The sequence below is a fragment of the Neopsephotus bourkii genome, unplaced genomic scaffold, assembly GCF_033783945.1.
Source record: "Neopsephotus bourkii isolate Nb327-2 ecotype Australia unplaced genomic scaffold, CSIRO-AGI_Nbou_v1 NB_1346, whole genome shotgun sequence".
NCBI classification, from domain to species: domain Eukaryota; kingdom Metazoa; phylum Chordata; class Aves; order Psittaciformes; family Psittacidae; genus Neopsephotus; species Neopsephotus bourkii.
In genome coordinates this window covers 302,088-318,818 of record NW_026901826.1, presented here as the reverse complement: position 1 = coordinate 318,818, position 16,731 = coordinate 302,088, and the positions used below count along the sequence as shown (strand labels likewise).

The 16,731-nt window shown below is 38.2% G+C and overlaps 1 protein-coding gene across 1 annotated transcript in view; it reads right to left on the bottom strand.

Annotated features, from left to right (window-relative positions):
• ARHGAP6 (Rho GTPase activating protein 6) overlaps positions 1-16,731 on the bottom strand; it is a gene marked incomplete at its 5' end in the record, with an annotated part of 41,952 nt that overhangs the window by 16,381 nt on the left and 8,840 nt on the right. Inside the window, 6 exons of the mRNA XM_061366460.1 lie at positions 159-338; positions 3,566-3,714; positions 4,848-4,998; positions 8,783-8,838; positions 11,147-11,342; positions 15,605-15,861. Coding sequence (XP_061222444.1) covers positions 159-338; positions 3,566-3,714; positions 4,848-4,998; positions 8,783-8,838; positions 11,147-11,342; positions 15,605-15,861 — 989 coding nt within the window. The remainder of the gene's footprint in view (positions 1-158; positions 339-3,565; positions 3,715-4,847; positions 4,999-8,782; positions 8,839-11,146; positions 11,343-15,604; positions 15,862-16,731) is intronic.

The window sequence follows — 16,731 nt, the reverse complement described above, 5'->3', positions numbered from 1 at the left end:
TTAAGGTCCCTTCCAACACAAACATTCTATGGTTCTATGATCGTCATTTAATGCAGTTTCCTCAGTTTACTTCCTCCTAGTCTACTTTAATACCAAGCAGGTATTTCCCCATTTAACTTAAAAATTGATAGGAGTAATGTGAAGAAACATCCACCTACCATGAAAAGGGCTTCATAGTTTTCAATCATCTTTTGTACGACAGCTATGATAGCAGTACTCTCTTCAGCTCGAGCAGAGCTCTGAACTGAGAATTCTTTGTCTGTAGATTTCTGCTTGTGCAACAAGTTAGGGCCAAAGATGGTAGCCAGGTTAAGTGATGTCATTTTGTTCCCAGTAATCTAGAAAACAGAATACAAATGAGGTGGGGTCTTCCAGGATCTAATGTATACAGATATGTACATACACATATCTACACATGCACACACACACTGTCATTCTCTCCTTCCTGATTTGACAGATGCTTCATTCATCAAGACCAGAGTGCTAGTCAAATAAAAAATGAACAACTCTTAGAAACGTTGAAACACCCTGTTTTGACATCTCTGCAGAAAGCACTGTGGATTTTCTGGACACATTTTCAAGTGGATTGGAAGAGTAGAGGGTGGAAGTGCTGCCTGCCCTTAATTCTCCAGAAATTTGGCAGTGATATACTTCTGAACTCAGGGAAACTTCCCTACTTCTCCACCTCAGCATGTTACTGTCATTTAGGATTACATACGGAAAACCATGAGCTTTCTCCAGTAGTACACATGATCTGAAAAAGATATAGTGAGGAAAAACATACTTTTCCACGTTTAAACAGTTTAGATAATAAGCATGCTTGTTATTTTCATTAGTATTTTCCTGCCTTTTTGCCTGTTTCCTAGGACATACCAAATGTTTACTTGTTGGGTGGATTTTTGTTTTGCTTTTGTTTTTTTTTATTAACTATTTTCCTACTTTTATAACTCTGCTCAAAGAAGTAATAGTGACCTGAGTTTGGAGGAAGTAGGTGGCTAGGAACACATACTAGACTAGTCAGAAATTATCTGAAAATGGTCGGTCATACAGGTTATTAAATGAAAACTGTCATCCTCATATTTGTGATTAGACTACTTTTTTTCTCCTTCTATTCTTTCAACAGAGTAGAAAAGCAGGGATCATGTGCTTCCTGTCTGTCTCTTCACTTTGTTGCTATTCTGGGAATGCAGAAGAAGATGCCAGCAGTTTGACTACATAAGACTGTAAGTGAATTTCAGCTGTTGATGCAGTATTTCTTGCAGGCTTTTAAAAAAAAATATGAGAGCTGCTTTTCATTTGTTTCAGTTACCTTTGAATTAATTAATTTTTAAAAAGAACAGAAAGAGGCACCAAAAAAAGAGGAAACATTAAAAAAAAAAAATCGGCATTTGAAGAAATGAGTGGTACAAAACTAAGCTTTTCAAAGTAGTATTTATTTATTTGTTATTTGGGGATTTACCAAATACTCTAGCCAAGCTTACGACTGTGCACTGACAGCACCTGGTTTGTTTTTTAAAAAGCTCAACTAGACAGCATAGAGATGACAGTAAAAAGCCTTATTTTATTGGTGGGACTACTGGGTAATCTTGGAGAGACGTGCACTATGTAGGTGCATGGGCACTCATAAAAACCATGTAGGTTCTTTGTTTAGGGATTCATTTTAGCATGACTGTGAGTACAGCACGCTCCCTTATTTGTGCACCACTGTGCACCTGGCTGTTTTTTGGGTGAGCTGCTTTTTAAACACTGCAAGAACAATAAGCCACCAATGAGGCACAGGCACGCAGTGCCTCAAGTGTGCCAGGGGCAGCCTCTGGCTGTGCCTGGATCTGCATGTGCAGGCTCTTTGTACAGACAGCGAGTCTTTTCTTAAGGGCAGTCTTGGGGCATCCCTGAAAAAAATGTTGTAAACATATTAATAAAGCTAGTCATCCATCTTCATCTTTGTGACAGAAGGGCTTTTGAAAGAAATTGTGAAGAGGGCCTGTGTGCCAAAGCCCTGGCTGTTTTCCTTTCAGTGATATCAAGCAGTCTGAGAAAGCACTTTCTCCTGCTCTGTATGCCTTTATTCACTTAATTATTTATGAATAGCTTAAATAATTGCAAGCAGAATAGTGTATTATCTATAGAAGATATCCAATTGGACATAATATTCCTGACACTTAGAATACTGCCAAGACAGCTTACATAAATTTGGCTTGCCAAAATACCTGTAGCAGAGCGGATGCACTGTTAAGGGGAATGAAAATGCCTTTAATACAACTCTTTCAAGCAGCATTCTCTAGCCCTGCAATAAGATCATTTTGGGTATATTCCTGAACCAACACAGAACTCTTCGCAGGACCACAGGGGCCACAACCTTAGCTGTCTTATACGTGTTTTTAAGCACAGTAAAAGTGTTATGAGCTGCTTTTTTTAAAAAAAAACTTTTATTACAGCAGTGTAGGTGTTTAATCGACTCCTTGCTGAGGCAGAAATAAAAGCATTTAAAATGAATTTAAAAGTGAAATAGGCACATTGGAAGCTAGGACTTGAGGCACAAATGCTGCAAAACTCAGTCTCAAAGTGACAATTGTTAAAACCAGCCAACAGCAAAAGGTGTCCAAATGTGATAGAATTCATCAGGGTTTTCCATCTGCAAGACAAAATTCTCTAGGAGTTTCAGAAGAGCCTCAGAAGTCACCTCAGAAGCAGTCTTTACTGCCGTTTAGGTGACAGAGAAGCCTTTCCCACAGATAAACTGGTACAATTTTGCCAAGCAGCGACAGACTTTATCCATGTCACTTGGAGCTAAGAGATTCACCACCTTTGGCAAAGCAGCCTACTAGTTCAAGCATTTTTCTAGTAGAAACGGGAAGCCTGGATTTTCTCATCTTCTCTAGTGTGAATGGTGCAGATGCACACACATGAACGTTCAGAAGTACAGCTCAGCTGCTCAGCTATGGGTGTTCTTGTCTCTGCAGGGGGGGTCACTCCAGCCTCTCACTGAATTTGGTCCAAAAGCAACAGAAAGAACACAGCAAAGGTGGACCCTGACTCCAGCTAGTGTTTAGGTCTGTCAGTTGCAAGGACACAGATGGAGCTCCTGTCCCTTACTTTTCATTTTTCACTACCGAGTTCACACAGTGAAACTAAAAGGAGCCAAGAAGTGAACTGCTAAGTCTAAAGGTTATATAAGAAAATAACACGAGAGAACGAAAAGAGAATGAAAATGCATACTTTTGACTGCCTGCAACTTATTGCTGTTTTTTGTCCATAGAATATAACAGGATAAAAGAAGAGGGAGTAGTGGGGAAGGATGAATAACATTAACATTAACAAGGTCTATGATGCTGTGAATCTCCCAAAGGAAGCGGTAGATGCTTCACTGATTAAGTCATATGAAAATTACACTTTCACATACCTAAGAACACAGTAAACAACTAAATGGCAAATCTGCCAGCAATAATATGAAATCTGTTCCATTTTTCAAGGGTATGCCACCACTGTGTTTGTTTCACAGCTTTAAATTCATTTCAGAGCATGAATTAAGCAAAGTCAAAGGACACAAGTGACCAGGACTTACCTCTTGGCCATCTTTGTCTGTGGTGTCTTCTGCATGACCAGCCACTGTGGAAAGGAACTGCAGCAGCCGGTGCAGGGTATCGCAGTTACAGGGAGGTAGAAGATAAATGAGAAGCTGTAAGGTGCTTAGCTGTTCATCTGGCTCTAATACTAAGAGGGGAAAAAATTGAATTTTAAGAAAATCACTCCAACTAGCCTAAAAGCAGAACAAATATACTGTTACCAGCCCAAAGAAAGGTGTAAGAATAGATTTGTTTAAGGATCTCTACTTATAAAGTCAGAAGAAAAAGATAAAACTCTAAGGACATGTCAAAAGTGTAACAAATACTGCAATGGGATTTTTGCCTTGGTTGGTCAACTTTTTGCTCACAGGTTCATAGGAACTTTTCTCAGAGAGAAAAATTCATGTTGCACACTCCATCATTGTCACTGCACACAATAATTCTGCTTAATTACTAAATTCATTTAAGTAGAGCTACAGGTATATACGGGACACTGTTGGGAAGCACTGCAGTCAGGTTTATGCCTTAGCCATTTTACATGGGTTTTCTTACAATTTAATATCTTGCAGAAGTAATAGGGAGACTGGAAAAGCAACTAGAGATATGAAGGATGTTCTGCAGCCACCATCACTTTAGCCATCTAAAACACAATGGCAGCCAGTGACAAAGGTGGGACAAAGGCAGGATCTCAGACATGAGGGCTAGAAAGAATCTGAAGAACACATACCAGGCAGCAGCTTAAGCTTGAAGAGTCCAAGTTTACTTTTTTCCCAGACCTGTGATAGCCTACACTCAGGTCTCAGGCAACACATTTGGGAGTATTTCATAGGGTGGCTCTGAAGACCATTAACTATGATGAAACTTCAGCTTTTTAAACTAGTTTTTGAGGACAGACTGGAATTTTGGTCAGTGAACAGCTTTAAAACTTAAAAGCATTAATGGTGCTAAGATACCAGGATTCAAATGTGAGTCTGTCACCTGCTACTGCTGAACCAATGAAAAGGTCAGGATTTAAAAGATAGTACAAATTATATCCTATATACAAATGCAAAAATAGGTATAATAAGTTAAATCTTTCTTGGTTTAGTTTTCTGGGCTATACTTAACCAGTAAGAAAAACAAGGAAAGATTTCAGCAAATTTATACTACATAAATACTTGAAGCAAATAAAAGCTAGAGAATTAAATGTACAGAAGAATAGAAATGTGGTTAGTAGGGATCAAAGAATTCAAACAAGTAAGCTTTTGAAGAATCAGTAAATCAAGGTGCTGTAGAGCTCACAGAGAGTGTTGATGAAAGGTGTGTAAAGTTCTCTGGTGAGAAGCGGGTCAGGCATGTCGCGCAGAAATTCTTTTAACAAAGCAGCAACATCATGAATGCTGTGCTCTTCGTCTAATACAACATCTATGCCCCGGTCAAACTCTTCACGCAACTGAAAGAGATCATGACACAAAGATACAGTCACTTATTGTCCCAATTAGCACATCCCAACACAGAAAATCTTTTCAGGTGTAGATGTGTTCATTTTCACTTTCAGGTTTGGATATGACTAGTTTTTAGTCAGGTCAAAGATATAATTAATGTCTAATTTCTGCTTGTTCCATGATACATAACTTAAGGTTTCTACTGACTGTAATAAAATACAATTTTTTTTCCAGAAAATATATGAAAAAATATACCCACGTGAATATAACTTTTTACAGAACTCTTAAGATTAATATCAAAGGCAGAAACCAGACAAACAAGGAAAACTGCAAGAAAAGGCTTTCTAGTACCACTTTCCTGTATTTTCCCTAGATTTTAGGGCCAGAAAAACTAAAATTACATTTTGCAACATTTACTTTTTTTGTATGAAAAATAAGACAATGTTAATATCCACCAAACTCACATTTCTCTTGTGATTTAGGACAGTACTTAAGCATAAGCAGTAAGCAGCTAAGTTCACTAAGGCTTCATGGCATTTCTCCACACACATCTTTTTCTGCCTTCCTATTTTAGTTAGGGTGTTAACAAAAAGCAAGCTAACACTATTATGAGGTATGACTACTTTTTTGCAGCTACAGTCCTCAGACAAATTCTGTACAATTCAAAGGCACCACACTTCTCAAAGGCAGAAGAAATCCTTCTTCCACATCTGATATGCCTCATGAAAAGAATATTTAAAAAAAAAAAAAAGAGAGAGAAAAGCCTGTCTTTCTGAAGAGATTTCCTGGCACCAAGAGAAGAACAATTTATTCAGGCTGAGAGCTCCACCTTCTACTTTCTTTCATTTTGAAAATAGTCAAGATGTTTTGAAACTACTTCCTATGAAAATTTTGTATCTTTGCTAATATTATGAGGTATCATGATCACATATATCTTCTCAGAGATTAATTATATCTAATCTCACTAAACAAGGGAAAATCTGAGGTATCAGCTTTCCTATCTGGATTATTACAGACGTATCAAAAAGAAGAAGGTGGTAAATTGCAAAGAAACTATGAGTCTGTAATAATCTGTGGCAATTCTTCATCACAGGCAAATCTATTTTGAGTGTGTATAGTGTGGAGTATAGTGTATAGTATCTGAAGGGGGCCTATAGGGATGCTGGGGAGGGACTCTTCATTAGGGACTGTAGTGATAGAACAAGGGGTAATGGGTTAAAACTTAAACAGGGGACGTTTAGATTGGATATAAGGAAGAAATTCTTTCCTGTTAGGGTGGTGAGGCACTGGAATAGGTTGCCCAGGGAAGCTGTGAATGCTCCATCCCTGGTGGTGTTCAGGCCAGGTTGGACGAAGCCTTGGGTGACATGGCTTAGCTAGTGTAAGGTGTCCCTGCCCACGGCAGGGGGGGTGGAACTAGATGATCTTAAGGTCCCTGCCAACCCTAACTATTCTATAAGGAATGCAAAAAATCCCATATTTTCAGCTGAAATTGTGCTTTCATAGCAGGTGTGAAAGGTATTTTATAAAAACTACAGCTTCCCTTCTAATCTATTAAGAATGCTTTTAACATCATTAATACTAGTCATTACTAATAATGAATAATTATGCTCTGAGGACCAGAATTTGCTCTTTAGCATTATGCTTCCCTCTGCTGATTTGTGGTCAAAGATTTTTCCAGTGCCAACTAGGGGATTCCACTCCCAGCTCAATTCTGTTCTTCAGACTGGTGGCAAATGAAGAGCATCCCTGCAGAGCACCATAAATCCCCTCTATCCAGAAGGCAGCTTCTGCACTTAATGCTCCAAAGCATCTGAGGGAACAGAAATTTGGACTTCCCAAATAGCTGTCTAAATCATAAATTGCTGATACAGACTGAATATGGCACTTCTGATTTGGTATACTGTGAGGCCTACCGAGATGTCCGAATTAGCACAATATCAGATAATCATTGGTGAAACATGGCCACATTTCAGGCCCAGGTATCACAGCTGTTAAAACCCATACATTTCTGAGTTTAAACTTTAGGTGTCTCAAACTTCATTCATAGCAAATGCTTTCAGACTTTTCGAAAATACACCTCAAGCACCCACTGATGCTTAAGACGTGAGAGCTGAGGACATCCATGTTGGGAGAGAGGATGGGAGTGCAGAGTTCCATCCATGTCACTTTTCATCTTCAAGGTCTGGATGTTGCTTTGTTCTACACCCCACTGAATGTTAAGGAGGTAGTTTGTAATAGACAGGCTTGTTCTAGATTTTCTCTTCCCACTGGCACATGCATTTACTTACGTAATTGTTTTAACAAACTGTAGTTGAAATAGGACATTTTCTAACTAGGGAAGTGAAGGAAACAAACTATGCCTACTTTCTACACAAGAAAAACTAATGAACAGCTGCAAAAGTACACCAAAATCTGAGTACTGGGTTTGGCTTTCCATGGTTCAGAAAATGAGTGGAATTTTAATTGGATCCAGACTTCCCCGTGTATTCATGTTGACAGCATTTACTATTGTAACTGCAAGGTCCAAGCTGATGCTTCCATGTTGTTTAATGAGATATATTAGTCTATGTAACAGAATATATAAATACCCAAATCTCTTGTTTTCCTCAGCTTTTGAGAACACAGTAAAAGAAAAGCTGGTGAAAGTTATTGATGCTCAATGTAAGGCTTATTTTACAAGTAAAGGATACAAGCCCTCTGCTTTTTCCCCCGAGGTATGATGCAAATGTACTCACCCCCAAATGACAGTATATGTTTTGACATTGAAGCTTGTAATGCAAACAGCAGGCAACTTACTTTTTAATACTTTACCTAGTTCAGTGTTGATCTAACAACTGCCTCTGCAGACCATGAATGTTTTTAGTTTTGTGGAACACCAGCCACTCAGCTAAAGAATAAGCTACAAAACAGTAGGCTTTAGTGTCCTACCAGCCAGAATCAGGTCAGTTTAGATATTCAAGGTAACCTTCCAGAGCACCAAACATCATACTGTATAGACTTTGCAATAAATACTATTATTTCTGGGATCAGATGAATTTAAGCTTTCTTTTGCTTTTTCCCATTTGATCATTTTGGTCTTCCTGGCAGGGGTATTTTCCTGTAATGTTTTATTCCTTCCCTAAGCATCAAGCACTATTCTCTACTGCTCTAACTCAACGTGTATTCCAACTTATGGGAATAATGACGTCATATCTAGGGCTGAGAAAACACCAACTTCTGACTTTTTCTCTGGAGCCTAACTGTACACTCTCTTTGTTTTTCAACATTTGGCTGAGACTAGTGCTTGGATGGGTCTGCTCTGACCTTCAAATTTAACAGGGGTAAAAGAAAGGTGATATTTGGGAGCAGCAATCTGAGGGTCAAAGGGATTGTTCTGTACTTGCATATTTCCTCATACTGTGAGCTTTCCAAAAAAGATTTAGTTTGGGTTTACTTTGGGAGCTTCAGCTGAGATGAAACTAGCAGCCAAGCTTCGTTGTTGTTTTTTTTTTCCCTATGGTGTAACCTTTGGAAAATTTCATCACTGTAGTCTATTTGGATCTCCAACCCTGCGCTACTTGAAAGCAAAACATACAGAGACTGTTAACCTGCTGAGAACCTGACAAGTATTTCACCAGATGTAAAAGATGGCATGCTATTCGCCATCAAAAAAAACCAAAACCCAATAAAGTCACTGACACAGAAAGCCTGAATTTCACCAGGTGAAAGATAGGAAGGAAACCACTTAACAGAAAGGAATCATACTTGTTTGGGTGTCATAGCTAATGAGGAAAATGTGTATCAACTCACCTGTCTTACTCTCTTTTTTGAGCTTCCAACTCTGAATATTCCTACTGTCTGGAGACCTGCAAGTGTAGCACATCAGACACCTGTTTTATTGTTTAGTTTTCTGCTGAAAATTGCATTGAACTAAAGCAGTCTGGACTATGTGTATTTAAAAGAATAAAAATCCCACATTGTATTTATCTACATACGTGTACATACAACGCTGAGGCAAAACTCAGTTGTCCTGAAATAAGAAACTATTTACTGCCATTTTTAAGGGCATCCCATTACCTAACCTTGCCAAATGACATCTCCATGACCTCATAGCAGCCATCCAATATCTGAAGGGGGCCTCCAAGGATGCTGGAGAGGAACTCTTCATCAGGGATTGTAGTGATTGGAGAAGGGTTAATGGGTTCAAACATAAACAGGGGAAGTTCAGGCTGGATGTAAGGAAGAAGTTCTTTACTGTGAGGGTTGTGAGGCACTGGAAAAGGTTGCCCAAAGAAGTGGTAAATGTTCCATTCCTGGCAGTGTTCAAGGCCAGGTTGGACAGAGTCTTGGGTGACATAATCTAGTGTGAGGTGTCCCTGCCCATGGCAGGGGGGTTGAACTAGATGATCTTAAGGTCCTTTCCAACTCTATGATTCTTGAGATGCCGTTTTGGTAGTGTTACTGCTACTCTGCGAGGGACTGAGGTCTGCAGCAAGCAAGGGACTGTTCTACATTCGGAGCTGGCACTTGCAGGACTGACACCGAAGGATACAGGCAATAAAGTAACTAAATAATCTGGCACACTGAGCTATGTCTTTGGATACAGGAAGCAGTTGGTTCTGGGGGTTACCCACATGCTCTGCCGTGCCTGTAGAGACAAAACTAAGAGCTTCCTTCAAAGGGACATAAGTAGGGCACTCTGGCTGATTACGAGAGGGAAGAGCTCCACTTGGGAGCTGCGTGCAGCTTACAGGATAGGAGCAGCCATTATATAATCCCATAATGGCTTATAATGAACTACTGTTGTACTTCAGACAAAATGCATCTTGTGCCATTTAGATATTGGAAATGGCTGTTGCCTGCTATTCCATAAGCAATCAGTTAAAACTTTCTTTTAGCCCTATAGAGATACCAGAATATCAACCAAATGATAACATGGTTGCTGAGTGGACATACTTTGCCAAGTAACAGAAAGTAAAAAATTTCAGAGTAAATGTCACCTTACAGGTGACATGGTTTTTAGCAATGAGAACATGAGTGGAAATGCTAAGGGACTCAAGCAGTTGTGTACCTAATATCATTTTGCAGTTACACATTTTTTGCTAAAAAATGAAATTGTCTATAAATTGAAAGGTTTATGGTCTAACAAAGGCCACTCTGCAACATTCTTTTTCTCTACTTACATACAAGAGATATAAAATAACCTTGCAAAATAAATGCCTTTTGTAGGCAACAATGCTACACTTGCTTGTTAGAGACGTGTAGCTTCACAATAGTGCTTGGAGTTGCAGATACTCATCACAGACGATCAGGTAAGATTATGCCCTTTAGTCTCAACATAACAACTCCCTTCAAATATTCTTCTATCTTTGGTTAAGAGAAAATTAGGCTGATGAAATAACATTTAGTAAACTCAGGAACATTGACAGGGAAACACCCGAGATGGAGATATTCATACTGGGCAAAAAATGGATGATCAAGTGACATAAAATCACAGTATCCAAAGGATATTCAGCTGGATAGCTTTTTTGGCTAACTTAGACACTTATGTTCTCCAAACTCATCTACCCTTGCTTAAAGGAAGTAATTCATCTCAATTTACTCATCCGCACAATCACTTGCCAGCTATGGTATCTTATCTCTGTAAAAGGCTAACAATGACTCTTTTTCGTAGAGTTCATTTATACATTTGTATGTAATAGGGTTTTCAATCATGTATTGTAAAACCTTTGCATTGTTGTTTAAATCGCAGTCCTCATCCGCAAAAGCCTTTCATTCAGAGTCAGTAAATGATTTCTTTCTGATCAAATTAGGCGTCAAATGCATCATCTGGTGTTGCAATCACCATTACTTAATAGTTTATTTATTATCTGGCCATGTAATAGCTCTGGCTTGCTGTGGTCAAATTATTTCAGTTCTCATTAAAAATCTTTACAAGACTAAGATACATTAGGAGAGATGTTGAACAGATACCTTGATTAACTATTGTTTCTGCATTATATAAAGACAATATCTTTAGCAAAAGTGAATTAGGAGGCAAATTAGGAAGGAAAGCAATTTACTTTCAAAGATGTCCTTGCAATTGGAAGCATATACTTGCTTCTCAAAACATGCAATTATTTATAGGATAGTAAAAGTATACCGGCCACTCTTGGGAAAATGAAATATTCTTACCGTGCTTTTCCAAGTGCTGACAGCAACTATCTACAAGCCGGGGAACCTGCCTGTAAATAGGGTTCAGGCTTAGTTTCTTATCTCTTGCTTTTTCTTTCTTGCTCTGTGCTTCTGCAGGCAAAGAGAGCTGTAAAGCCTCTAACAATCGTGACTGATTGTCGTCAAGATCTGTAATAGAGTCCACAGACATTGCACCCTGTAAAATACACACACATAGAACAATCATTAGGTCTGAAGATATCACAGGACCTTATCTAACAAAGACTTTTGCCTACCTGCATTTTAAACAACCTAATATAAAAAATACAGTTTGCTACGCAGGTTTTGTAAAGTAATTAAGTTATAATACCAGTGTAATGGATGGGAAAATCACAGTGGTACCAATGTTATTATTACCACACTACAAGAAATACAAATTAGTTATTGAAAAAACTAAACGCTTTCTTACTCACTAGGCACACTTTTTCATTGTTGTAAGCCCGCACATACTGCAGGACAAGGATGAACCATGGTCCATGTGCACCTCAGCAGCACAAGATTTATGCACATGGAGATATGTATACACATTTTTAAACCTGACTCCCTCCCTCTTCTGTAGCTTGGGACATTGTATCAGTGAAAATGATGCAAATAGATTTACAACCATATGCCATACACAGTAACTAATAACACAAATACATACAACTGCGGAGATTGAGATAATTGCCACGTTATCACAAACCAAAGACAGACCAGAGAAGTGGAGGGGTAATATTTTATAGATAATTCTACTTCATGTATCTTAGTATTTTAGAATCATTAAAATTCCAATGAAAGGTTTGAAAACTGTGTTTATATTACAGCAAGGCACAGAAGTTCAAGCAGTCTGTAGGATAAAGCAGCACAAGCAGCAGGAGGTTTACGGCATGTTTCAGTGTTCAGTCTAGAAAAACAAGATTTGTTTTCCAAGCCTCAAGATTACTGTCACTTCAAAATGACCATTTTCCTCAATTTTTATTTCACTTACCAGGTAAAGAGATTTTCGAGGGCATCAAGAATATTAAACATTAATAAAGCTAAAATTAAAAAAATCAATTGTAATTCTCATTTAAAATATCTACTGTAAATTACTTTCTTTCTTTCTGAAACAAAGGATACATTTTATTATAACATAAATTACATTGTAAAGGGATCCAGCACATCATCCTAAGAGAATATATATTCCCATTAAAAACTTTGCTGACAAATCTAATGTCTTAAAACCACACTGTTCCAGACAGCTGTTTCACAGACTGCTGGTGAGATCTCTGCATCTGTTAAATGAGAACTGTACAATTGCGGGTGAATTTCAAGCTCTAGAAGTATTTTATTCCATCAGCCTGGACAACTGAACTTTACAGAGATTTCCGACTCATAGGCAACTCATACAAAGTCCACTGAGATTTCAAATTAATTAGAAAAATTTTAGTTCAAAATAGCTTTTTTTTTAATAAAAAAAAGCATCTAATTTATCAGGTACATTTCTGTTTCTTAGAAATTATGGAAGACTTATAAGTAAAATACAGTGAAGTATTTAGATTTTTTTGGACCCACATCCCAAAACAATTACTAGACCCTTAAGAATGCATCTTTGATCTTGATTTCTGATGTGTCTCAGAAATACATTTGCTTGATTGCCCTTACAATTTCTTGCCAAAAGGAAGCAAACCAAACCAAACAAAAAAAAAGTAAAAAACCCAAAATCAAACAAGAATCTCTGGCTGTGATTCACGTGTGTATAATTCCAACTGTGATTTTTTATTTTATTTTACAAGTTTGGGGTTTCAGATATCAAAATTAGTCAACTGACATTGAAAGCCCTAACACCATCCTCACTGCTGCAGCTCCCAGGCAGTTCCTGTACAACAGGTGCCAACCTTTATTCTCTGCCTTTACTGGTCCTTGCCTATCCTGCAGGACACCCTCACCTCATGAACCATTATTATCACAGAGTCACTTAAGTCGGATTCAGATCCCCAAAATAGATGTAAATATAGTCAGTTCACCATTATCCTTGGGCACTTTATCAAAGTTGTGGATTAACTGGCACACTGAGCTGGCTTTAGGAAAAGTGACCTTGAGTTCAGTGGCTAAAGCACAGCACTGCTTGGCAATACCAAGTCCAGACCAGCTCTTATTTTAAATTTCAAAGTGCAGAGGAAAACAATACTAACATACTCCATGGATCCAGTTCAAACTCAGCCAGACCTACTAATTTAGGCTCAGCCAGACCTATATGATTGCTGGAGAATGATGTAGGAGATATTGCACATTGTTGCCCACTACTCCAGGACTATTAACACAGACATAGTGCTACCATGGACTGTGATGCCCATCAACCAAAGAAAAATCAATTTCCATCTACTAGGCATTACCTTTGCACAATAATGGATACCAGTCCCTAACTGAAAGCCTCAGCTGAGTGTTTGAAGATTCAATGGAATACACAAAAGTGAATGGTACAGTTGCAAAGAAGGAAATGGCAGTGATAAGCAATCCCTCCAATTTAAGAGGACTCCAGTTGCCTATGCAGCATTTATGTGAGAAACTGGTTGCATCAGATCCATGTACTTACTTTTTTTTTAAGCATTTACCGTGGTGTATTTGGAAATAAACAGTGAAACATTGCCCAAGAGATAAAAGTGCAAGCTTCCTTACGATCCCCTAAAAAACTCAAGGGAGTAGAGTAAGTACACTGATAAGCAGAAGTATAAAGGCCAAAACCAGATAAGATATGGGATGTAAATTGATATTAATATTAAATAATTGACAATTCATAAAGTACATTACTGAATGACTGAGGTTCACTTCCAAGAGAAAATGCCAGATCCCTCCATGTCACACTGCCCACCTTCACCTACTCTTACTTTTCTGTAGGTGAATCATGTGCTACTGCATCCTCATGACTATGGACTAAATGTTCAAATTCAACACCCTGAAAGCTGCAGTACTAGTATTGCCAAAAAAACCCACTCAAAACAAAAAAGCAAAACCCCTCCCCAAGCATCAAGGAACTTGGCCCTGGTGGAGCTTGAGCCCTTGGATATAACAGAGGGTCCAGGTTCCTTCTGCTTGCTGGCTGGTTAAATGCATGTCAGAGATATTACCACACTTGAAAAGAACATCAGATGACTCATATCTGGACACATGAGTTACCTTTCCCTCGTATGAAAACAGGTTCTGAAGCCAATGGGTATGTACGGTGAATTTCTCTTTTTTGTCACGATCTTCTTAAAGAAGTTGGGGGGGTTACCCTTCATGTTTACATTCAAGTGTACTTTGCACTTTTATTTGAACACAACATCCTGTTCTGGACAGGTCAACAGCTGTGTGTTAGGCATATGTAATGCAAACATCTTCAAATATCATGCCCTCAACTATTTGCTGACAGAATGCAGACATTTCAAACTTCAGCTGACAACTAGAGGGAAAGAAGGTAGGTCATGGGGCTCTTCAATCTTCTCTTAATTTGAAACTTACTCCAGTTCTACCCATCTTAGTACCCTGGCTTGAAGGGCCCTACATAGCTTGTCTATGAAGCAGGTTTTACCCTAGGGATGAAAGAAGGTGAAGTTCATAAGAAAATATTTTATTTTCCAAGGTCTGTTCTTGTACCCCAATTTTTTTCTTAGATTACTTAACATTCATTGCAAATGAAATTAAAAAGCAGTAATTCTATAATCTTTATCCCATGGTAAAAAAAAAAATAAAAAATAATAAAATCTACTACTGTTAGTAGTTGTGGTGCTGAAAAAATGGAAAGCTCAGAGCATACAGAATACTGCAAACAAATGGTCTACTAGGTACCTATCTTGCATGCAAGATTAACATTCAACCCAAACCATAACACTGTGCTGCCAAAAGCATCTTCATACCCTGTATGCAGAAACATCCTTCAAAGAGCCTGGTACAAATTTACTCTGACAACTTCTTACTCACCACCAAGGACATGATCAGAATTAGACCATGGGGATTTTTATTAATACTAGGATAGGGATTAATAGATTTATTTCCAGGTTTGTAGAGTTAAATTAACAGAAACACATTTATAAATATCAATCACACAGGTTTGTTTCTTGCCCAGCTGAAAAAATTAGGTTGAAGATAGACAGAATTTGTTACATCTAAAAGACCTAGACTGGACGTAGATAAAGGGAGTGAACAGGAAGACTTGTAAAAAATTCTTTCTACCACTTTGCTATCTGTTACAGACTTTGATAGATCATATGATCTTTTCCCACCAGCACCAGAGAAAGATTTCTATGACAGTTAGAATTTTCTGGTATTGACCAGGCTAGATTCCACCTGAAAAAAGAAATCACTGTTTGAACATGACAGAAGAAGTACTCCACAGCCCACAGATACAACAGCGGTTTTTTGTGCTCCAGCTAGAGCCTTTGGACCTACTGGCATGCACCATAATGTAATAGGTTTACTTACACGCCTCCTTGCTCGTGGCGCTGGCTCGGGCGTGTTTGGAGAAGTGGATTCATTTGGTGTTTCTGAGGTTGAGCTAAGAGATGAATTACTGCTTGAAAGTTCTTTGTTCTGCCTTTTAGTTCCAAATGGCAAGAGAAAGGCCACAAAATCTGAAACATCTTTTTGCTCTTCCTTCTGAGAGTCTTGCTTGAGCTTGTAGGCCCGATCATTAGCAATCACTTGGGACAAGGGCATTCCAAAAGCCTGGGGAACAAACTCTGTAACAACAACAAAATTGATGTTTACTGAACATCTGATATTTATTTAGCACAAAAAGAATTGAGTATTAAGCTGTTAAACAGAAAAACAATCCAAAGTCCCTTTAAATATATAATAATTCCAAGGAGGCACTGGACTGCATAATAATAATAATATTCAAATTATAAAATAATAGTGGAGATGTGCTAGGTAATTATAGCCCACGGTATCTTAATCCTTTTTCCAGTTGGATAATGCAAGATATACCACAGAGAATCTTGGAAAAATCACTTGGGAGTAGATCTGAGATCTTAACTTTTATTGATAGTAACTGCAAGTCAAGCACCTTTGGCTACATCCCTAATGTTTCAGACCACTTCACCAGATTTCTTTTTCACAAATGCTTCAAGGCACCAGAGTCAAGAGGTACAGGAATGTGCATGAGTCTCATTACAGGCCAGGAAGGTATGCATCTACCTGCAGAGGGAGCTTGTAAATGCATACACTATTCAGACTAAGCCTCTAAGGGTATAGTTTTAAATATATGTACAAGAACTATACTGCTTTAACATACTGGTAAGATTAAACTAGGTTAACAGTGGTATATCAGTATAAAGGTCCTTTGTAACAGTACAAATATATATAGATATACAAAAATACGTGAAAATACAGGTTTCTCTCAATTAACAAAAAGAACATCATCCCATCCCACATCAATATAGCTGTAATGTAGAAAACCATCACATGCTTCTGGTCTCAAAGTAAAATGCTCAAATATTATACAAAACAAGAAAAATGCTCTATCAGCCAACAGCTAACATTGAAGTTTCAAATCTAGACCTGTCTCAGATTAGAAGAACCAAAGCCATTGTGTCAGACAGCCAACTAGA